Consider the following 24,959-nt stretch of genomic DNA (forward strand, 5'->3'; position numbering starts at 1 on the left):
CGTAACAAATTTGGAGAGCACATGTTCCAAGATTGCACAGTGGCAACATTTATCTACAAACAGAATATTCTGGTAACAACCCAGGATTAGCAAAATATTAAATGCCGAAGTAAAGACAATTTTCTGAATTTATTGATAAATTAGCCCCTTACTTCCTTACCTATCTAGGCCTTAGTTTCTCATGCCAGAGCTCTAGGATTGGGAACAGGAAAATAAAATGCAAATTAGGTCATTTAAAGTGCTTGCACTTTATATCTAATAAATGATGAAATAGTAACAGCAACTAAAACTTACTGAGCACACTCTGTGCCAGGCACCATTAAGTGCCTCATATGTATTAGCTCATCTAATTCCAGCCACCGTCTACAAAAGTTTCATTTATTCCTTGAGCAAATGTTTACTGCCTGCCTACCATGTTCAGGGTAGGGTTCTGGGTGCACAGGGACACCTCGATGAAGAAACGAGATCAAAGTCCCTGCATTCAGGGATAAAGGAAACTAAGGCATAGAAAATTTTGCCCCAGGTCACAAAGCTGGTAGCTGGGATTCAAATCCAGACCGTGTGGCTCCAGAATTCTTGCTCTGTTAACAACTACATTTTTCTATTGAAGCTGTTTTTCCACCTAGAAGCACGAAGCCTCAAAGAGGGCTCCAGAATCACAAGAAATCAGACACTAAGAGGGGCATGTTGTGGATTGTCTAGTCCAAGTATTATGTATGCCACATCTACCCACTGCCAAACCTGTAGAAAGTATCTCTAAAATCCAACATTTTTTACCTCTGAGGCCAGGTGCGGCCCCAGAATCCTTAACACAGTTTTCCAAGTAGCCACTGCTGGCCCTCCGAACCAGGTCCTCATTATATAATTATGCGATTTCTTGAGCTGCTAAGATCTTACCCAAAGGTACAAGGCAAGTGACTGGCTGTGGCAAGTTCAGAAGATGTCCACTGACTCTTACCTCCACTCTTTACCAAACCCTTTATATCATGAACACTTGCCCACATAGTGTTTCGCACATAGATTTCCCAATGGACCATATGTAGGATCATATATATTCCAGACACAACAAGAGCACTCATTAAAAAAACAAAACAAACAATTTTACAGTTTTCCACCTCTAATCCATCAGCAAAACTTACTCAATGTCATGGATTCTCACTCAAGTTTAAAAAAACAACAACCAAGAGGTAACCAAGTAAGTCGTTAAGCTACAGAGTCTGTAATGTATCAGTTTACAGGGCATATATATATATATATATATATATATATATATTTTTTTTTTTTTTTTTTGATTTCCAGTTTGGGAAGCTTAAAACACCCATCCATCCCCCACTCCCCAACCTCCATCCATCCATCTACTTTTTTGTGTGTAGGACTTTAACGATAGTTTCAGTGAAAAAAAAAAATCAGGTACAGAGAACTCATAAACCCACAGATTTTAATCACCATGCAACCAAAAGGAGTCAGGGAGAGCCTGGTTTGAGTTCTGCTAACAGCAAAGCTCAGCAGACGTTAGAATTCCAGAGGTTGCCATATGGGAAATGATGGGGGCCAATCCAGTTTGGAGTCCAATGGCTCAAGTAATTAGGGAGTTAGAAGGGCTTTGTGGTTTGAATACTCAGTGACTGGGGTCAAAAGGCACCAGCTCTACTTCTGCTAAAGTACTGACAGACTTCTTGGCCTCAGTAAGCCCTATCAGCTTTCCGAGCAGCGACTCACACAGAGTTTAATTACTGAATGATTCACAAGTAACTGCTGGACAACTGCACTGGTCTAAATTAAGATTCTTAATAGTGAGTGAATCTGTTTGGCATTATTCCAAGTAATTTTTTTTTAAGAGCTAGAAATCCTTTAGATTAAAACATATAAATACATACATGTGATCTAGTGATTGTAACTCTACCTCTTAAAAAAGCATACAGATATAGGGGCGCCTGGGTGGCTCAGTCGCTAAGCATCTGCCTTTGGCTCAGGTCATGATCTCAGGGTCCTGGGATCAAGTCTGCATCAGGCTCCCTGCTCAGCGGGGAGTCTGCTTATCCCTCTGCCCCTGCTCCCTGCTTATGCTCTCTCTCTCTCTCAAATAAATAAAAATCTTTAAAAAAAGAAAAAAAAAACATACAGATATGTGATCAAAAGGTAGATTTTCTGATGGTAGTGGGAAGAAATCTGATTATTAGAAAACACTGCAGATCATTCAGGAAGGACAAGGGACTGAGCTTAAGTATTAGATAAATGGCCAGAAAATCCAGCTGGCAACGAGAAGGAAAAAGGAAAGAGGAGCTGTTCCCACTGTGGAGAGCTGGGCTCATCCCAGCTGGAGGGTCAAAAGCGGTTCTTGCAATTAGTGATGGCGACAGGGCAAGTGGTTTCTTTGCAAAAGGTGTATTATGACTACCTTCATTGAATTTCATGAGCATTAAAAAAAAGAGAGAAGAAAAATTCTCTGTTGTGATTAAGCTTAATTCAACAAATTCTTTTTTTTTTTTAAGATTTTATTTATTTATTTGACAGAGAGAGACACAGCGAGAGAGGGAACACAAGCAGGGGGAGTGGGAGAGGGAGAAGCAGGCTTCCCGTGGAGCAGGGAGCCCGATGCGGGGCTCGATCCCAGGACCCTGGGACCATGACCTGAGCTGAAGGCAGACGCTTAACGACTGAGCCACCCAGGCGCCCCTCATTCAACAAATTCTTACTGACCAACTGCTATGCAGTCCCTGGTGTGCTAATGTATTTTTATAGCAAAAGAGTGCAGTTAAATGACACCAGAGCTAAACTTCCTAGACATGAAAACAAACTTTGTTTTAACTCCTGATTTAACCCAAATACAATCAAATCACTAAAACTGAATCATGCCACAAATAAGTTATAAGATCCATTCTTACAGTATTTTCTATAAATAAGTTATCTACCCGCACTCAGAAACCTGAGCTCAGCTTACCTCGCTGGCTTATTTATAATGAACACAGTGGACGCTGGTTTCCGTTACGATTTTGCCTAGCAAGCAATAAAGGTGCATGTGGAAGAGTTTCCAAGTTTTATAAGGAAAAAGTGCAATAGAACTATGCAGAAATATTCCCTTTTAAATGCCAACTACTTCCAAATGATGAAAGATTCAAAAATTATTCATGCCATTGAAGGGGAAAAAAACAAAACAAAACACCCCAATGATGCTTTGCCAATTCTGAGTGCACGAAGCCCATCGGCCGGCTGAGCTCAGATCTAGAACGCGGGGGGAGGACCCACCTGCTGTCTGTTGTTGGGCATGTAGGGCAGCATGGTGGACACGTGGAACATGACTTCATAGTCTTTATATGTGGTGTAGAGGGAGTGAGTTCCTGTAGAATCAGCTGAAAACAGAGGTGGAGGATAAAAACAAGTCAGGCAACTGCAAAAGTTAGCAACGTGACACTTACAAGGTTGTTCTTCCAAAGGCAATTCATTCGCCCACAACAGACCACCCAACTATCAGCCACCAGGGTATCTTGGCGGCCACTCTGCTCTCTTGCCGCGCACTCTTCCTGCCACTTTCCAACCCACGTCTGTGGCCTGAATGCTCAGGGGTCTCCTCATCTGCTCTCACCCCTGTGCCTCCCCCCTGCCCTTTCCCCAACATGCTGGCCTTCACGATACTGACTTCGAGGACCCGCCATGGATGGGGTGGAGCACAGGTGAGCGGAGGAGGCCAGAAGCTGGAGGTGCAGCTGGGGGCAGGTGTGGGTGCCATTATTTGAGGGGTATGAGCTAACTAACAGCTCTCCTTGCCCCGTTGTGTGTGTGTGGGTTTACCGTTAATTCTGAAGTGATTCTTGGGCACCTGATCTTCCAGAACTCAACACCACGAAACAGGACTGACTTAATATGGAAATGAGAACAAAAAATGTTCAAGATTTCTTTCCCTGAATGATGTAATTAATTTTCTTCCCTTTGCAGCAGGCAATGCAATGGTGCAGTCAGATGGTTAAGATGGTGGAGAATGAAAGTGATCTCTTACTGTATATTATGCGCTGACACATGTTTAAAACTATGACATCTGAACCCCTCTTAACCATACAGCTATTCACCTTTTGAAAAGCAGAATGATTCTTTGCAAATTCAAAATCCATCTGTATTATCAACAGATTACCACAGACTGAGAGTTTCAGGCACCTGAATCAACACACTTACATAATAATCTTAGGGTGGAGTTTTGAACCACTTTGCATATGGATAAAGACAAAAAGATACATAGAAAGTAAGATGTAAACAGAATTCAGAATCGCCTTTCTAGATCTTTGACCAACACGTAAGTTTATTTATCTACTTTTTAAAACAAGAAAAAATGCTATTCAAGGTCATTTAAAACAAAGTTTATTCCATTGTGTTTTTGGGGAAACTCTAAGTAATCATCTGGGGTTAACTTCTTTTTTCTTTTTTTTTTTAAAGTAGGCTCCACGCCCAGCGTGGAATGTGGGGCTTGAACTCACAACCCTGAGATCAAGACCTGAGCTGAGCTCAAGAGTCGGACACTTAATTGACTGAGCCACCCAGGCACCCCTCATTTTTTAAATCTAAATATTTTAATCTTACTTTAAAAACATTACAACATTTAGCCTTCATGGGCCTTTATTATTTTCTTTCTGAATCTTGCACTTTTTCTTTTGAATATTCATTCTAAATCAGAAACGGTCCTGAAAATTTTCTAGAAAAAAATATCACATCCAGTTTTGTGGATTCTGAAAAGGTATTCATAGCAGACAATTTAATCAAAAAGGGAAGTATTTAAAATGTTTACATACGGATATTGACAAATTAACTTGTAGATGGTAAGAGAGGATATTCATCCAATAAGCTGTATATTAATCAGTCCCCAAACAAAGCAATTATCTCTTTTAACTATATATTAAGTACATATTTGTTATTTTTTGAAGGACTTCTTGGAAAGTAATATTCCATTTCAACTGTCTTGCCTGAAGACAGAGAGTGTGGCTTTGAAAGTGAGCAAGAATGGTCATAAGGGAATGATGATGATCTTCTTCCCTAAAGAACTGACTCGTTAATAACAACATGAAGGTCAGGGGCTGAAATAACCCAGAACATTCAACAATTCTCATCATAACACCCTGCTATTCGGACAGTTAGAATTCAGTGAGAGAAGTCCTTATAGATACCTAATAGTCTAGTCAACAGGTTTCAGTTTCAGGAAATTGCGATGAAAGAAGAAAGATGCATCTTGTGGGGGAAAACACTATTTTTCCTAAAGATTTTATTTATTTATTTGAGAGGGAGACAGAGAGCGCACAAGCAGGGGGAGTGGCAGAGGGAGATGGAGAAGTAGACTCCCCGATGAGCAAAGAGCCCGATGCGGGGCTCCATCCCAGCACCCTGAGATCATGACCTGAGCCGACGCAGACGCTTAACCAATTGAGTCACCAAGGCACCCCCGTGGGGAGAAAACCCTTTAAAAAATGCAATCATAATTTGTCTATCCCAAATAGTACTACAAGATGGATTTCTGAAATTAAATATTCTGAAAGTTTTCATCTCAAATGTCAGTATGGTAATTGAGAAGGTGAACTGACCAACTTGTTCAAGGGTCTGCTGCAAATATTTCTATCGGAAAAGAGATGTAGGCCATCACGGAAGTCCCCAGTTTTGTCACCTCTGCATGCAGACCCAAGAGAGGCTGTGCACGGCCTGGGGTCTATAACTCCAGGGCAGTTTGCCAAGAAAAAGGAAGAAAAATCAGAAAAGGTCTCATATGTGGCGACTCAGAGTGGGTATCACAAATTATTCCCTAATCTTTACAGATCTGAGGCAAGAGCAATACGCATCCGATATAATAGTCAACATCCAACCTTGGCATGTGTGTAGGACACACAGGGGCCCACCTATGAGGTAACACTGTCTCTAGATTTGATAAGCTATGTTCTACACGTAACTTTCAAAAACAGATTAAAAAAACCAGATCTGATTGACAGGCACACAAAGACCTGGCCCCACCCTGATGTAGGCAAGTTATCGATGAGGGTCCCAAGTTGAAGGACACTGGGGGCATGGAGCCACGGGACCTCAGACGGCCTCACACAGACATTCCCATGCGGAAAAAGTTCCCACTTCACCACCCCTACTAGAAGTGGGCTACGTGTCTTCCCACTTCCACCAACTGTAGGATCTATCTGCTCCCCTTTGATTAAAAGAGTAAGCAGTTAATTGCTTGATAATAAGGAGAATTTCCCAAAATACACAAAATTACTCTGCCTGGAATATTTTAGATGCTGATAGCCATGAAATCTAACAGCACAAAGACAAAGATAAAATATTCAGAATTTATGAGGACCAGAAGGGATGGGATTCTCCAAATGAAGATACAACAGAAATCTGCACATCACGGGATGGTGCCGAGTCTGTGTTTTAAATTGGCACCTTAGAACTAATGTGTGCCCCACTCAAGGGGACCTGAGTAAGGTCACTGGAAAACAGGATGCATCAGCTTTTAACCACTGCTTCAATTCCCCAGTTAACACCGTGAAACCAGAGATGAACAGAATGAGCCAGAGAACATGGTGTGCGCAAATGTGCTAATATTTTGCCTTTTAGAAAAGAATGCAGTGCTTGTCCTTGGTATATCGGAACAAGGGTATGAGAGAAGAGGTGAGGCTAAAAGAAAGAAGGAAATATTAAAAGATTCTTCATGAAACACTGGGGAATCTCTCTGCTGGTGTTACAGAAAAGGAATTGACCTTTTGAGCTTCCACGAAACACATACCTCTTGAGAAATGTGCTTCCTTTGCTCATCTGAGGAAATCTCAACTCTATCCCAAATAAGCTTGGCTAGGCTGCTGTCGGGGTCAAGAACGGGAGGGCACATGATCGCTCACTTAGATTTATGCGGTGTGCCTACCTTAGGAGAATTAAATTTGCACGCACACACAAATAGGAAGCTTACTTTTATTGTCTAGCTGAGCTCGGTATTTGGTAAATCCTTTCAGCCGGACTCGCTGGCCCAGAAGATCAAGGAATTCTTCAAAAGCTGGTCCCGCTGTCTCATTGTTATACATCTCCTCCTCGGTGCTCTGGCCTGCTTTGCAATAAAGGATCCCGATCTTGTGCTGAAAGCTCAGCTGAAATGGGGGAGAAAGAGAATTACTTGGCAAAGAGTATCAGACAAGCTAACTTCCAGTAAAATGAAAACAGTAAGCATGCCAGGACAATTCCCATAAGCAAATAAGCAAAAGAGGAAGCAATTGTCATTGCGCGAAATGCTACAGATATCTAACAAACAAACCCGGAAACCCCCGAATACAGCTGGAGAAATGGCAGAAACCCTACGAAACAGAATGGATGGCCATGGCCGTGTGGGATCGACTGGGCTTCCAGGATGGACAGACAGCCTCAGGTATCTCCTTAAAAATACAACCGTGGAAGTACCTAATCTTACACCCTCCTTGCAGTAAGGAGCATCATCTTCCAAGTCAGAAGGAAAAACAAAGCCACCAACTTACAAGTTTTTTCCCTCTCTGGTTCCTGACGCTTTTGTTGTTGTTCTTTGAACATTCATGAAAATATGAAAGACCGTAATGAACAAACAAATCAAAAGAAGGTCTGGTAAGGAAGGAATCCCAGTGGGAACTGTGATATATGTATATAAATAGAACAATGTTTTGTGTCCATGAAAGTAACTTGGGCTATAAAATTACAGTCATCTCTGTATTTTTGACAATCTTGCAAAGAAACCATCTGCTAAATATACAACAGACGATAAAGAATTTTAAGAGCCGCTGAAGAGTTCCTGCGGTAATTCTAACTCACAATTAATCTCTTATCATGCTGGAAGCCACAGGACTGCTTCCTCCCAAGGCCGGAGAGACACTGGATCCAGTTGCACAGCTTTCTTACCGTATCCGAAGAGAAACTACTTCTCACTCATGAAATCAGAGCATTCAATCTTACGACCAAGCAATCGGAGCCCCAAAACCTGACAGATTATCAGACATCACCAATTTCCTAAAGGCATCCATCCATAACACTGTTCGCTTTCACTATCAAGCCACAAAATCGAGGCTTTCATCAAAATTCATAGCTGACTACCAGTAAAATAAGGCAAAACGATATTCGTTTCCCTTGAGTGGCAGTGATAAAAGCACATTACCCAGTGACAACATACGATCCAAGAAAGGTAGGAAGACACCTGCCGGGGTGATCTAGGTAGATGGTAGGAAGCACCTCACTGCACACTAGGATACCTTTAGAGTTGAACAGAGAGTCAACCACCACTACATTCTGAATGTAGTCGATGTAGACTAAGTGCTATTGGGGGGGTCGGGGGAGGATATAAAAGAAAGCATCATCCGCTCACAATCTGACTGAATGAGCTACCTATGGCAATGGATCCCATGGCATGGCGGACAGCCCACAGGCCTGGGCTCCTGTCAGAGCCTAAGACCCTCAACTGCACAGTGAAGACAATAATTGGTGCCCTAAGTGTGGGGATAGATGCTGTGCACAAGCTACTTAGAGCTAGTATGATGAATTTTATTGAGCTAGTTCTTTCGGAGGGTCAAGTAGAGAAACATTTCCATTCATCCAGAGACTGAGGAATAAATGTTTCTGATCAACTCAACTCTCCAAATAAATGAGATACCGTATTTTCTGCAAATAGACCATCAACTAGAAAAAATATGAAGCGTAATAAAAATGCCTTCTATTACTTCATTATAAATACTTATTGTTCCTGAGTGACTCAGAAGACATTTCAGGATGCTAAAGCCACTCGGGAAACACAGGACTAGCAATTATCACCACAGATGTCAGCGATCTCAGTGACTGTCGGGATCCATACGCATCCTCTAACGAGGCCTTCCCATCCTAGATATCATGGTAGCTTGGCGACTCTCTGGCCAGTGGAAGAGGATTTCAACTCTCTCCCGTTATTTGGCCCTTGCCTTAATGAGAGTCCACCAGAGATGCGCTAAGCAGCGCTAGCACGTGTAACCCCAAGGTCCCACGGGCCCGAATGCCCGTGGATCCGGCACCCGCTGCCTCACCGGTACGCACGGACTGCCACGCTGTCATCCACATCCTGGGAGCTCCACCCTGTTTGTCCTCTGCTCCCCCACCTGCTGCTCACATTGGGCACCGCTCTGCCAGGACCACACGTCCATACCATCTGGCCACCTCGTCCTGGGCCACCGGGTCCTCCAACACCCCCTGGCCACTCCTGCAGCCTGTCCCAGGCTGCCCTGGCATCTCCAGTGGGAAACCCCTTTCTCTTCTCACACCCACCGCCGTGGGAGGAGGCCCGTAGCAAAGCTGTATGGGGCCCCACGGCTTGGGCTAGTGTGGCCTCATGCCCGTTAAGCAGAGTGCTCACCAGACAGGCACAATTTCTCTATGTGATTCCTGAGTCTTCTGGACTCTCGTTCAGGCAAAGGTCAAACACCCAGAGGACTGGACTCCCTCAGGCCTGCTCTGCTGGCAACGGTGCTGTCCACTTCACACCCTTCTTCCCAGCTGTCGGATGAACGAGCCAGAGTCTGGGCCCTGACTGTGAATAGGATCTGCGTTCCCTCCCAGAGGCCCCTGGGCCCGTGAAAATTAGGGGATGTGGCTCCAAGAGATTTCAAAGCCCCCAAGTGTCCATGACAGCCACCAGAGCTCTGGTGCAGTGAAAATGTCCTGTGGCACGCATATAGCCTGGCACGGGTATCACACACGTTTACTGTGAGGAGGCCACAAAATGGAACTATCTCTAGACTCTTAAAACAAGCAGTTGGGGTTTGCTCGCTATGATGGCAGCCATTCCGCTGAAACTGTAACAGAACGAAACACTGGGAAGAGACTTCTCTGACTTAAATCTCTTACAAACCTCACGAAAACAACCGGAATGTAGTATCAGCCATCACTCTTCCCGGGCTGCATCACAAAGCCGGCAGCACACCCTGCAGTTAACTGGGGCACAAAACAAAGGGGAGACCCCAGCACCCAAGTACCAAAATTCCCAATTCTCTCAGAACAGGGTTTGTATCCAAGCTCCCCAGACCTGGGGCCGCCCCCCTAATCCCTCACCCTTCCCCCTGACCTTGATTTAACTGTTCTGAGCTACAGCCAGTCCCGCGGTTGTGGGAGGGGAGCTCGGCGGGCTCTCGGGCATCAGTACTGTCAGAAACCAGAAATACCTGCTTGTCGAAACTGCAAACCGCATCAGTGCTGAGAGCTGGATATGCAGACAGGCCACACAGACAGAGGACCCAGCACACAGGGTCTCCTTGGCTTCCTGGGACAGGATGGCAACTGACTTGCTCCATTCCCAAGGGCAGAAGCCTTGTCCTCATTAACAAGGAAATTCAAATTTAAATGAAAGTGACAAAAACAACAAAGCCTCAGAAATGCCTTGCAAATAAACTGGAGTGGGTAGGGAAGCCCTTCCTTCCAGTGCTTTCTCTGGACTAGGTCAGCTTCCAGCAAGCACACAGTCTTACTTATTTAGATCATCTCTTTAGACCCCTGTGACTTCACCAGAAGCAAGCCTGGTATGCAAGTAAACATATATATTTAGGGTAGGGGGACAAGAGGAAAGCTGACCCGAGAACAAATTAATCATTCTGCTGAAGATGCCATGATATTCTCAAACAGCGAGTGGCCATAATTTATCTGTTTTTTTTTTTTAAGATTTTATTTATTTATTTGACAGAGAGAGACATAGCGAGAGAGGGAACACAAGCAGGGGGAGTAGGAGAGGGAGAAGCAGGCTTCCCCGCGGAGCAGGGAGCCCAATGTGGGGCTTGATCCCAGGGTCCTGGGATCACGACCTGAGCCGAAGGCAGACGCTTAACGACTGAGCCACCCAGGCGCCCCTATCTGATTTTTTTTACGTCAACCTATATAATTGTATAAAGTCATCTGACATATAAATTAGGAGAGTCTTTTAAAATAGGAAAAATGGGATTTGAGAGGTTGAGAGGTGAATTTATGTAGATAAAGTAACAAAAGTTTCAGAGTCTCGCTTAGTAATTACTTCCCTTGTCATTCTCCATCGAGGTGAGTCTTTCTGCTCAAAACATCTTCATGAACTTAAAAGAACGGGGCACATGATCTGAACATCTACTGAATGAAGTTCTCGCTACAAACCTATGTCCTGAAGACAGCAGATGCACTTAGTGACTGGGCTGAACCCGGGCAGTTACAGACCCCAAGGAAGCAGCACATGACAATATATCCTTTCCGTATTTTTTTCAAGATTAAAACCCCCTAAGAACAGTACCGGAAAACTGGCTCATCCCATTCCCGGGCAGATTTACTATTAAGAAGGTGAATCAAAAGAGCACTACCTGGAATAAACTCTCAAACACTCTAAAAAGTTAGTGGCAACTTTTAAGGATCCTTTAAAAAGCAGGATGTTAAAAAAAAGCCGTCCATTCTCTCTTCGGGATGAAAATAAATAGTATCTCTTCCTCATGTAATATGGGAACCAGACACTATCAAGAGGTATGGGTAAGTGACAAGGCCACACTGTACACAATTAGGAAAATATACCAAAGTCAAACAAATACAATTGCCAAAGAAAAACCACACAAAATTCAGCTAGAGCTAAACAATGCATCGGTTTGCTTAAAAGCAGAACCCGATTTTCATAGCATTAATTTTGACATCAGACTATAAAAAGGTGTTCATTTAAAAGCACTTAAACTCTTCATTAAAAAAAAAAAATTGCCTGGCATAGCTTCTGGACCTGTTCTGCTCAACAGACCGCCTAAATACTTGCTTCATTTCGTGAGGAGATGGTCAATGGTAACTGCCGTGATGTCTCTCAGGGCCCTGAGGACTTTGGGATTCAGGCCCGTGGATGAGGGGCCATCTGTGGGATTTTCTAAAGCAGCCTGAGGGGACCAGATACCATTCACCACGCTGAACAGCAAGTACAGTGATAGATTTTAAAGGGGAACCACATACACTAGCAACCTAAAGGGACAGAGCACATTCTCCCATGACTGGAAATATCATAAAAATAAATATGACAATAAGATATGAAAATAAGTGCTGTTCTTCTCATCAAGCCTGCTTGCACCTGGAGTGTCTGCACCAACACCAGCACGTCCTTCCTATCCCTCCCTGGTAACATGTTTTCCTCACCTGCTGCACGGACATCTCGTACATTCCACACACTTTACCAGTCACGATCGTGGTCCAACTATCCTGGGTATCATATAGTTTTACAAGTCAACTGCTCTAGGGGAGAGTTTTGGTTTGGTTTAGCTGTTGTTTTTAATATGTCAGCCTTCCTTCTTGAGACAGACATATCTCAGGATTATTCACTCTGAATGTTACAGCGCCCACTTCCTTTGGCTAATCACGCAGTGTTAATTTCTTAGACAAATTACTATTTCATCACTTTTAGAATTCCAGCCATCTGAATATCAAATATGCCATCAAACTACCACATTGGTATTACTGGGCCAACCAGAAATACCTATTCTCTTTAAAACAGGCAAAGGAATTTTCCTTAGAAAATTCTGGAAATATACATCACTATCATGTTTTTGGGTTTTTTTAAAGCATGCATTTAAAAACAAATTCGCGGGGCGCCTGGGTGGCTCGGTCGTTAAGCGTCTGCCTTCGGCTCAGGTTATGATCCCAGGGTCCTGGGATCGAGCCCCATATCGGGCTCCCTGCTTGTCAGGAAGCCTGCTTCTCCCTCTCCCGCTCCCCCTGCTTGTGTCCTCTTTCTCACTGTGTCTCTCTCTGTCAAATAAATAAAAATCTTAAAAAAATAAAAAAATAAAAAAATAAAAAAAACCAAATTCGCTCATTTGAAATAAGTTACATACACTGGGGTGCCTACCTCTTAGTTTCCCGCTATGAGTTATCTCGTATCTGACGCTTAAAAGACCTCTTTCCATCGGCTGGGCCACGTCCCTATCCTGACCATCATTATTTCTCTCCTGGACGATGTCAACAGTCCATAATTGAACTCCAGGCCATCATCAGTTTTTATCTTCACCAGCCTGTCTCATTCCCTTCCAGCAGGATAATCTTTCTAGAATATAGCTCTGATCATGTCTCGTCCTCCCAAAAAGCTTCAGTGGTTCCCTATTGCCTCCTGAATCAGGTGCAAACTCCTTAGCCTAGCTTTCAAGGTCCTATATGCTCTAGCTTCAACATGCCTTTTTTTTTTTTTTTTTAAACTACAACCTCCTAAGATGTGCCCTTGTCTTATAAAGAAACTCATCATAGTTCCTAAAGCAGCCAACTGCTCCCGTCCCCCTCCTGGAATTCTACCCAAGTCCCAGTTACAATGCTGCCTCCTTCAGATGTGTCAGCAGATGTTATTTCTTCTTTTCCCAAAGCACTCACTGCATTTACACTTCCTCAAGATCCACTACCATATGCTGCCTTGCAGAGGTCTTTGTGCTTTTGGTCTAACTGTCCCCCTGGGGTGAGGGACGACTTCTTAGCGTCAGTCTCCCCAGTGCACGCTGTCCATTTCCACCTGTTAGCATCAATGCCTCACCCACAGTGGACAAGAACAAATGTGAGTTCAGGAAAAGGCCCAATGTGAGTTGTTTAAACCCTAGAAAAAAATACCACTGATCTCTAATAATCACGAATCAGATGTGCTTTTGCTAGTTGGGATGCACCAAAACCTTGGTAAAAACAATACAAGTCAGGAGGAGTATTACACTAGAAAGCCATCATGTTTCTTAGGAACAACCAGAGGAACAAAATGCTTCAAGGCATTAAAAATAAATGATCTCAAAAGAAAGATGGATGGGAAAAGTCCAAAACATTTAGAGACGCAGACACGCACTCACACCCAAACAGAGCCTCACGCATTGTACACACCCCTTGTTCATCCAGCTTGAGCAGCTGTTCCGAGACCTTGGGTGAGTTCGAAGCCTGTCTCAGGCACTGAATGCTCAGCTCTGGAATGACGTACTCCAGGACTTCTTTGAGAGGTAGTCCCCGTGCAGTACCATGCCTGGTGGTAGAGGGTATGGCGTCTTCTAGAATTGCTCCTCGCAGGGTTGTCAGCTGCAGGGGCAGAACAGAAGATTCCAGAACATCACAGAAGAGCTCATGTTTACTCCTGGTTACTTCTTGAAAGCGTTTTTTTAGTTGCCTTCCAGAGGGAGAAAGGTCAGTCTCTTTTCTGAGTGGGGCAAAAGTGACTACAGCTCTCCATGGGTGGAAGCAAAATCAACACTCGAAGAGTCTTTAAACAACAAAAGTGCACGGGGCTCAGGGATAAGCTGGGAGGGGTTGAAATATTCAGGAAGTGTGCCTGGAGAATGACGGGAGCCGGGCAGGGCATGATGTTCCTGCAGCTCTCGGAGCCAAGCGGAGCCTGACGCTGAGGAGAAACTAGAGATCCCGGGGCTGGGCCTGGCCCCTGGCACCTTCCTCCCACCCCTCCCTTCTCTTTTCCTACTGCCCTATGTTCCACACCAACTTTTGTTCCATTCCTTTCTTGTCTTCTATTTCATTTTTCTGGTGAGTCCTGAAGCTGAATGGGGATAGCCTGTGACACCCGCGGGCAGGGTGATTCAGGGCTCAGAAGATTACTGGCTACGGAATTCTGCCTCATGACTGTGATATGCCCTCAAATGTGTGAGGGACGCACGCGATCGCCATTCTGACACCTGCCTCAGAGAGGAAATCCCAGCATTGCAAATCAAGGGACCTAGTTCTGATTCCCCCCACTCCGACTCTGGGAAGAGAACTGTTAGCAGACAAGAGAGTCGGGGTGACGGTTGTAGCAGCGAGGTCTGCCGTGTGCAGAACGCTCTAGAACCCCACTGCCCAGCAGAGTCTTGTGCAATGATGAGAATGCTCGCTCTCTGCACTAGCTGATACCGGAGTCACTGGCTCCATGTGACCGGCGGGACCGAGGAACTGCATTCTGAATTTCATTTAATTACTTTAAACAGTCACGTGTGACTAACAGCTACTGGATCGGACAGCACAGGCCTGTGACTTAAAATACGTCACTACAAGAGAGGGGCTCTATCTCCTATTTGTCCAGCACAGAGCCCAAATCACTAGAGCACCTGGCAAGCCACGCAGCAGATCACAGGCTCACGCATACACAGGTGACCAGCAAAGAGCTCCCTTTCCTCTCTCTGATCTGGAAGGAGCCAATCGAAATACACATGCTGGAACACTTGCCGAATACACCCCCTCTCTAATTATAATAGGTCAAGAGAATAAAACCTGAAATGCAGGCCAGATCTCCTTCCTTGTAATCGGCATCCCTACCTATTTGGCTATGTATACATATTGTTCCGTTCGTACAACAATCCCACTTTTTACTCAAAGCAAGGCAAGCGAGGCACTAAGCTGGGGCCTTGGAATAATGCAGTGTGCACAGACAGCCGGCCACACTCCCCCCATTGCGGACCACCTGATTTCCTGCACTAGATTTCGAAGCTGTTTGTCAGTTCCGACATGAATGGTCCAGGTCGTACGTGTCCTCTCTGAGCCCCCAAACCTTGCGCTCTTATCATTTTATTCTTTCTATCATGCAAGGGGAAAGTAAAATCATTGCCCCTTAACATCTGTGACAGGGTTTCAAATTTTTATTGGGAATAAAATACTGTAGGCTCTTTCAGTGATCTTAAATGCTATAATCACTAACATTATACTTCATCTGAAACAATCTAGCGCAGTAATGTCAGAGGTTTCAGCCCAGGACAGCAACGACACAAGACAGCCATTACCTCACTCGTCCTGAAGGCCACCCGGTAGTTGAACTGGGACCCCTCTTTCTCCTTGGCGTCTTCCACCTTCTCCCTCCGGATGCTGACGGCCACCGGGCCAAGGTTTTCATCGATTCCAAAGTAGTTCTGGTGCTCTGTAACAGGAGAGAGGGGTGGCATCAAAAGAAAGGAACAAAGGACCGGATGGGTATCTATGGGCGTGTGTGTCCAATCTCTGAAAAAAAGACTGCATGGGTCTGGGTACACAATTCCCCAACTGTGTTTTATCAAAGTGTTTTGTTTCCAAATCTGATGCCCTCATACATCTCATCTTCTGTTACTTCCTCCTCTCATTCTGCTCGTGCCTAGCGCACGAGCGCCAAGGGCCTTCCCGCCCCCACCTGCCCCCTGCCACCATGGAAGAGCGTCCCCAGAAAGAGTGTGCTGCCATGCCCAGAAAGTGTCCAAAGAAGAATCTAGGTCCTCGAAGACCGTTACTGAACGGCTCCCCTCCAGATGGGAAGGTCACCTTCTCTGACCGAATGTGGGCACTTGGACTAGCCAGGTAATCTTGGCACCCAGTCCCGTGGCAAAGCTCACTCCTTCATTACAATGTCACTAAAGTACCTGGCCGTCGAACGTGAAATTTTACAACAGATGGAAAAGACATAAAAGGTCATTAGTTGCTGAGGTCAAACTATATCTACTGATTCTATAACTTGGTTTACTCTGTTCTCAGCTAATCGCGACTTTCACATAAAATCACTGGCCCTGCAGAGCTCTCATCTGTATGGTCTCACTGCAGGAACAGATTTTGGAGGTCCTCTCGTCTATCTAGTGCAGAAATCCCTGAGCACACTGCTCCGAGGGGTGGTCGTGAGTCTCATCACACATTCAACAATACATGCCAGGCACCATTTCACAGCAGGGTCACAATCCAGGACAAATTCCCATCCATGAAGCTAATATACGAGCCTGAACTCTGCCAACGGCGGGAAGCTCACTACTTCGTGAGCAACCGCTTCTGGACTGTGGGACCAAAAGTTCCTCTGTCTGCTGAAAGAAGTCAAAACACTCTACTGCAACCAAACTTTTTAACTGTCGTCTTCTGAAAGGACGCAGACTTAACACTCAGATGTGGTGTGAACCCACATGAAATAGGGGGATCAATTACCTGAATGTTTATTCACACAGCTTACCTATTTTTAGCAGCCCCATCATCTCAACGATCCATGCGGAGCAGGTGGGAAATGCAAACCCCTAGGTGGTGTTCATTTAATTCTTAATGAACTGCTACCAGGTCAGGTCCCCAAGGTGTATACTCATAAAAGCAATTTTTTTTCACCCTCTATGCAGAACCAGACTCATCCCTTTTGACTGTCACCTTAAAGGTTTGGGCCCATCTTTCCTGACTCTTCATTTTTAGTTAAAAAGAAATAAAATGAATCAGATATTTATAAGCTTGAAGAAAACTGCAGGTATTCTGAAGTCTTTTGGCTATGCTAACATTTTCTGCCACACTAATTTTGGAAGGAATGAGAAATGTTAATCAGAAAGAAGAAATCAGGGTGAAAACAGCTCCTACCATCAGCCAGGGCAAACGTTACCCAAAGCCAGTGATGACTATTGGCTAGATCTTGAAAAGGCATTTGCTTCTTTTCTACTTTGCTTTCACAGTCATTTACTTCATTACCTCCTATGACCAAATGAGATGAACACTGTCATTACTTCTCTTTAGAGTCCAGGCTACGAGTAGCATATGTGTACTATTTCAGGGGCTGGTGGGTGAGCGATTGAGTTACTATAGGTCTGGGCTTACACAATAGGAAAGAAGCCTTTGTTTTTGATGGGTAACTCATCCCCTGGGTAAATTACCTGCTAATTAACAGCCAGGTTAACTGTTAACAGACAAGAGCAACTCCAGTGAAACCAAACACACATTGTAAAAAATGTAGGGGGTTGAGGAGAGCTGACCCAGAAGCAGTTATTTGGATTTTAATCAACAGTTTAAAAATATTCAATGAAAGTAGAGATTAAAAGTTAATTGTCTACTTCAGACTACCAGGTACATTATCATTTTATTAAAGTTGGCATTAGTGACTATTAGACCCACGGCATTATACTAGATCCTGTGGAAAATGCATCTTTAAACTTAAATCAGTTAAGAATTTTCTTAGTTGCATTCTGTCCTGACAAGAACCTTTCTCTTTATCTCTTTTCTCCTAAGGCAGATGCGTTAAGAAAAATATTCAGCAAGTGACTAAAGTACAACCAGTCATCATCAGGCAAAAGCTCCCTTCTTAGAACCCATTTCGACAAGTTACCTGCAAAAATGCTCAAATCGATTCTCTATTAGGCATTTGACGAATGCTACTGACATGAATCCAGTGAGCTTCGAATTATTTTAGGGAGAAAAAGAGGGACCAAGCCAACAAAACCCTTTCTCGTGGTGAAATTTAGAGTCCAGATTATGGGCACTGAATCACTAATTCTAACACCTGACAACTAAAAATCCTACAGTGTGCGCTGCTCCCATATCAGCAGGTGCTGCAGGCACAATAGACCGGGGGCAGCCAGGGGCTGGTACCAGGGGAAGGGGCTGGTCACAGGGGAACACACGGGAATTTTCTGGGCTGACACAGCTATCCTGCATCTTGATGGTGCTAGTGGTTACATACCATATTCATTTGTCAAAACACTTAGAACTCCACACTTAAAAAAGGGTGAATTCACTGTAGGTAAAGTATACTTTCATTTTTTTTTTTTTTTAAGATTTTTTATTTATTTATCTGAGAGAGAGAATGGGAGACAGAGAGCACGAGAGGGGGAGGATCAGAGGGAGAAGCAGACTCCCCGCCGAGCAGGGAGTCCGATGCGGGACTCAATCCCGGGACTCCAGGATCATGACCTGAGCCGAAGGCAGTTGCTTAACCAACTGAGCCACCCAGGCGCCCCAAGTATACTTTCATTTTTAAAAACTAGGTAGGAAAAGGTCAATGAGAAGAAGAGCCAGTGGGCCTGGCAAGCGGATGGGTCTCTGGCAAAACAGGAGTCACAAGCGCTCCCCCAGCCCTGTGGACCAACCCTCCACCCCCGCTGCCCCTCGGTGAGAAGAACACCTCTCCTCCAGTATTGGCTCTCTCCCCGCATTTTCTCACACGACCTCCACCCCATACTCTGGCTCTGGGTTGGCAGGCCTGTCTGCCGCGGGGGGGCACTGTCAGCTTCCGGGAGTGTCCTTTCCGAGTGAGCCATCTCCAGGGCTCTCCTTCAGGGTCTGCTTTGGGGCTGCCCCTTGGGCCTCTCCTTGTAACCTGGATGTGTCCCAAGGCTCCACCATCAGCCAATGGCTGTCCATTCTGACTTCGTCTCTGTCTTTCAATCTGTTTGAACGTTTGTCTTGTCTGTCTGTCCTTCCATCCACCCACCCATCTTCTCCTGGAAGTTCCTCAGTGACATCACCCCAAACTCTCTACAGACTCCTCTCTCCCATAACTCCCCTAACTCATGCATTTGCCCGCTCGGCCTGGTGCATCCTTTGCTTTTCTGTGCTTGATGTTCTAATGCATCCTTTAAGACTCAACTCAAACATCGCTTCCACTGAAACTCTTCGCCTCACCTCCAGATGAGGCTGAGTCCTTCAACTTTTATATCCTCAAGGCCTGATTTGATAGGGCCTAATAAATTATAAGTGCTCAATGGAACTGTACTTGAATTAAGGAACTCAGGTAGGCTCCCTTGGTGCTGCTCAAAAGTAATGGTCTTACTGAACCTCAACCAGGACCATGAAAATAAAAACAAAGAGGCAGCTCATTTTATGCTGGCAAGTGGAGAAGGCAGTGTGAAAGATCTTGGACCAGAAATGTAGCAGGTTCTGCCCCCATGAGAGGGGTGATACGGTTTCTTAAAACATTTACAAAACTGAGAACCGATGCATCTGTTAGAATTCACGTGTGTTAGTGTCCTAGTGCTGCTATAACAAATTGCCACAAGCTTGGGGACTCGAAACAACACTCATTTATGGGCTCACAGCTCTGGAGGTCAGAAGTCCAAAATCCGTTTCAGTGGGCCACAGTCAAGATGGTGTCTGGGTTGCATTCCCTCAGGAAGCTGTAGGGAAGAATCTTTTTTTTCCTTGCCTCTTCCAGCTTCTAGAGCTGTATTCCTTGAATTCCTTGGCTCATGGGGCCCCTTCTTCTATCTTCGAATCCAGCCCTAGATCCTGCTTCAGTGGCCACAATGCATTCTTCTCTGTCAGATCTCCCTCTGCCTACGTCTTACTTGGACACTTGGGATGGCATTCAGGTTCCACCCAGAGAATCCAGCATGGTCTCCCTGTCTCAAAATCCTTCACTTTATCACATCTGGAAAGCTGCTTTTGCCATATAAGGTAACATACACAGCTTCCGGGGATTAGGGCCTGGGTATCTCTGGGGGCCAGTATTCAGCCTACCAAACACACTTCATTCATTTGAATTCATTCACTCTAATATCGAGCATGGCCTAGGTCTCAGCGATGTGCCGGGCACTGATAAATATGAGGGATACAACACTGAGCAAGACACAGCGCCTGCTTCACAGAGTTTTAGTCCTGTGGGGCCAGCACTATCGGAAACAGACGAGAGTTACGCATTCTAAGTTCTGTGACAGGACTAAGCATGAAGTACCATGGAAACACCGCTAATATCCACTACAGAACCAACAATCCAGAAGAAAAATGCCACATACGCAGTAAAAGCAAATGTCACAAAGCCCGTCTCCCCTATTTTAACATATTCATATGCACATAGTCTTAAAAAGCTGCTCTCCTTCTTGCTCTGCTCCATCTTTCCTCACTCTTAATTCTGTTCCCACAAAACACTTCTTGAATTCTTTTACCTACTGAGTATTCTAACCCACAGCCACAACGTGTCCCCTCCCCCTATTAAGGGTTGTACTTGGTTTGGGTGATGTTTTGTAGTGCTCTGTCCTTCCTTCACGTCTTTCTTTGGATTTAGTCCAAGGTCCTTGATGTTTTAGGATAATGTAAATAGTATCTTTCAAAATTTTTCCATTTCTATTTGTATGTTTCTAAGTATAGAAAGAATTCAGATGGGAGATTTGATTATTTCTCCTTTTAGTCTGACCAGTTTTTTTTTTTTTTTTCCTTTACATATTCTGAAGCTCTGATTTTGGTGCTTGGAACTGACCCTTTTATCATTATGAAATACCTCTGTTCATCATAGTGACCCATCTTGCTTTATAGTCCACTTTGTATTGCACGATCAGGCGGGGACCCAACTGCTCTATGGGGGGAAACCCAGCTACCAGTACAGTGAGGTCTTTTGCTCTTGAGCCTGTCCATGGCTCCAGGGAAGGCTCTCCCATTCTCCTGTCTGGAGGCATTTAGCCCAAATAAGGGCACAGGGCTGGGCATCTCACTGTGTTGACTTTCACTTAATCCCTACTCTCTAGTGAAGTACCCTAGTCCTGCCCTTAGCTGTGCAGATGTTCAACTTCTCTAGAATAAATCTCTTCAGTTTTCCCCCTGGGTGGGGATGAGTAGTAAATGGACTACAAGGGAGAGGAGAGAAAACCTAGATTTTTAAAAACATATTGAACTGGTCCCTTGCTCTCACCCCCGCCCCCAGCTCTTCTTCCGAGGTACCTGGTTCTGCATTGAACGGACTGGCTTCCTGATGGCCTGTCCCTGCCACACACAGCCCCCGACCAATGCTGGAGGGGTGGCATTTTCCCATCCGCAAAACAGGTCTGGCTCTTCCGTCTGCTTTGGCGTATCTAGCCTTCCACTGATTATCTCTAGTTCTCTTTTTTCCTTTGTGGCTTTATGCCCTTTGTTTTTCCTTCACTATCATTTTTAGTGGTGTTTTGGAAGAGGGAGAGATAAAATGTGTCTCCAATTCGTCACACTGAACTAGCAGTCCCAAACTCAGGTACTCTTAAATACCTACTTTTTTCTTTTTTTTTAATACCTACAATTCTAATAAGTCTGATTACTGGTTTCTGAATCTGGGCTATGCTAACTTATCAGCTGTTGAACCTTGGGTGAATTACATAACCCTTCTTAACCTCAGTGCCAGCTCCCTGCCCTCCCCCAAATATATGCATCACACTTCGCATCTTTAATCTCAGAGAGGCATTATAACTGAAGACATGAATATTACTGACAAAAGCCTAAATCACAAACAAAAAAGGACTGAACATAAAATAAACAGCATCATGGGGCATTTCAATGTTGAACCCAACAGTCCTACAAAGCTCAAGGGTCAGCCTGAAGATGATTCACGCTTACAATCTCAAAATGCCGATCTATAATCACCTAGAAGGGAACCCTCCTACACTGTTGGTGGGAATGCAAGCTGGTGCAACCACTCTGGAAAACAGTATGGAGGTTCCTCAAAAAGTTGAAAATAGAGCTACCCTACGACCCAGCAGTTGCACTACTGGGTATTTACCCCAAAGATACAAATGTAGTGATCCGAAGGGGTACGTGCACCCCGATGTTTATAGCAGCAATGTCCACAATAGCCAAACTATGGAAAGAGACAAGATGTCCATCAACAGATGAATGGATAAAGAAGATGTGGTATATACACACACACACACACACACACACACACACACACACACACACACACAATGGAATATTATGCAGCCATCAAAAAAACGAAATCTTGCCATTTGCAATGACATGGATGGAACTAGAGGGTATTATGCTAAGCGAAATAAGTCGATCAGAGAAAGACATGTATCATATGATCTCATTGATATGAGGAATTCTTAATCTCAGGAAACAAACTGAGGGTTGCTGGAATGGTGGGGGGTGGGAGAGATGGGGTGGCTGGGTGATAGACATTGGGGAGGGTATGTGCTATGATGAATTGTGTAAGAATGATGAATCACAGACCTGTACCTCTGAAACAAATAATACATTATGTGTTAAAAAAAAAAAAAAGAAGAAGAAGATAGTAGGAGGGGAAGAATGAAGGGGGGGAAATCGGAGGGGGAGAAAAACCATGAGAGACTATGGACTCTGAAAAACAAACTGAGGGTTCTAGAGGGGAGGGGCGTGGGAGGATGGGTTAGCCTGGTGATGGGTATTAAAGAGGGCACGTTCTGCATGGAGCACTGGGTGTTATACACAAACAATGAATCATGGAACACTACATCAAAAACTAATGATGTAATGTATGGTGATTAACATAACATAATAAAATAAAATTTAAAATAAATAAATAAATATAATCACCTAGAGGGGCTACATCCCATTTATGGTAGTCTTTTAAAGAATGCAGTGGCATATATTTTACTGAATGATTCCGATCAGGAACCATCATTTTATTTTTTTTTTTAATTGAGGGAATCCAAAATTTGCATATTCCCTTTTTCACCCAAGACTGCACATTAGCCAAAGAATCTTTTTTCTTTTATGTCTGCCTCCCCACACTCGCTTCGATTTTTCCCTCCCCATTTCACACAGACACACTCTTTGAATGCAAGCTGAGAGAGGACGTTCCTGCCACTCACAATCATCACACCTTTGGATAGGCCAGCTCCGAGGCCCCCTAGCTGTTCTCTAAGGGGTCTTTTCATGCTTTCAGTTAGCCAGGGAATACAGCAGGTTACCTGGCCGTGTCTCGAAAGAAATCACAATCTTCTGCTTCACAGCGTTAACAGTATAGCTTCCAAGTACCATTAAGAACAGGGCAGACTCCAAGCTCTCCAGGAGGGAGCCAAGTTAACCCTATGCCCGCCCCCTTCAGGACAGCTCAGCTTGCTCATCTACGTCATGTGAGCCTTCCCATCTGTGGGCAGAGGACCATGAGTAAGTCCCCCTCACCCACGGAGCCTGTCCTGATCCCAAGCACATGATTTCCATAAAATTGCTTTAAGAGTGCATCAAATAAAATCCTTCCTTGGCAGAATGGAAGCTGTGAAAAGACTGGAAAAGCTGAATGAAAATCCACATATCATGCAAATACAACAGGGGAAGATCAAAAAAATCGGTTAACGAGATTGCAGTGTAGGAAATGAGATTCGGGGCATCTATCTCTGGTGCACTTTGGCTAGTCAGTAAAGGAAAAAGAAATCTAACTCAGAAGAGTTTTAAAAAAAAAAAAAGGTGGGGGCCACCTGCGACCCTGGCCCAAAGGCTGTTTCCAGGTACTTCAGTATCTTGGAAGCGACATTTATCACGTTCGTCACTAATGAACTGACCAGGTGAGGATCCCAATTCTGCAGGGCCGCCCGAGGTCAGGTACGTAAGAGCAGCACCCACAGCTTTCTGCCTTACAGTTTCTCAGGGGCTAGCCCTGCACGGCCCACAGCACCCGTAACAAGTCCTCTAAAGCCACGAGAGGCCATGAATCTGGGCCCTGCAGCCCTTTGCTCTGTTAAACGCGGACAGCAGAAGCTTTCCTGCTATTTTTCCATAAAATGCAGTTTAACATTTCTTCGTTCTTTCAACAGCAAGCTGATCACTTAACTGCTGGCTCACTGCCTACCGGGGTTATGTCCATGGCTGCAGGTGACTGCTGTCTAAATCCCCACCTACGATGTATCTGCTTTCACCATTCCCTGCAAACAATTCCGTGTCTGCATCTTAGATCAGCTCCCCTGTTCAGAGCTCTCTGAGACTTACAGAGAAAGAGTCAACAAGGGACAATGGGTGGATGGATGGAAGGATGAGTGACTAGAACAATGGGGCCTGCTTTTGCAGATAATAACATGAAGAGTCATTAGATAACTTCAAGAAATCTCAGGCTCCCTGCTCATGTTTCAGGGATTAAATTACTGAATTTACCACAATGCAGAGAAGGATGCATTTTTGCTACATGAAGGCTCCTTTGACCAACATTTAACCAAAGTATTAGCTAAGCTTGAAAACCTGAGGCGTTACAGTGAAAATAACAAGATTTAATAAACCTGACATAAATGAACTCATTTCCTCCTCCCTACTTCTGAGGAGGTATCCCCATCTTACAGATAATATTCCTGAAGCTGAGGGGCTAGGTGACTCGCTCGAGGTCACAATCTGGGGTGACAGGGAGGGTGCACACCCTAGGTAGGCTGTTTCCAGGACTCTCTCATGCAAAGGGTGATGAGAGCCACAGAAAGTTTGAATTCTAAAAATCAATTAATGCGTGCCTGGTAAAATGAACACAACTTACAGATGAGCCAACACATCCGTCCTGAACATAAGGACAGTATCTTGGGAGACACCGTTTTAGGAAAACCTTGAATAACAAGGGAAAGACTGGAGAAAAAAGGTAGCTGTCAAAGGCT

General features: G+C 44.5%; 1 protein-coding gene across 12 annotated transcripts in view; it reads right to left on the reverse strand.

Moving 5' to 3' along the window:
* SIPA1L2 (signal induced proliferation associated 1 like 2) overlaps window positions 1–24,959 on the reverse strand; it is a 212,733-nt gene that overhangs the window by 71,104 nt on the left and 116,670 nt on the right. For all 12 annotated transcript variants that reach the window (XM_032430396.1, XM_032430397.1, XM_032430405.1 and 9 more), the window contains 4 exons: window positions 15,696–15,829; window positions 13,822–14,010; window positions 6,929–7,103; window positions 3,247–3,350 (listed from right to left, as the gene is read on the reverse strand). In XM_032430396.1, the coding sequence (XP_032286287.1) occupies window positions 3,247–3,350; window positions 6,929–7,103; window positions 13,822–14,010; window positions 15,696–15,829 (602 nt within the window). The remainder of the gene's footprint in view (window positions 1–3,246; window positions 3,351–6,928; window positions 7,104–13,821; window positions 14,011–15,695; window positions 15,830–24,959) is intronic.

The sequence above is a fragment of the Phoca vitulina genome, unplaced genomic scaffold (genome assembly GCF_004348235.1).
Source record: "Phoca vitulina isolate PV1807 unplaced genomic scaffold, GSC_HSeal_1.0 scaffold43, whole genome shotgun sequence".
Lineage (NCBI taxonomy): Eukaryota > Metazoa > Chordata > Mammalia > Carnivora > Phocidae > Phoca > Phoca vitulina.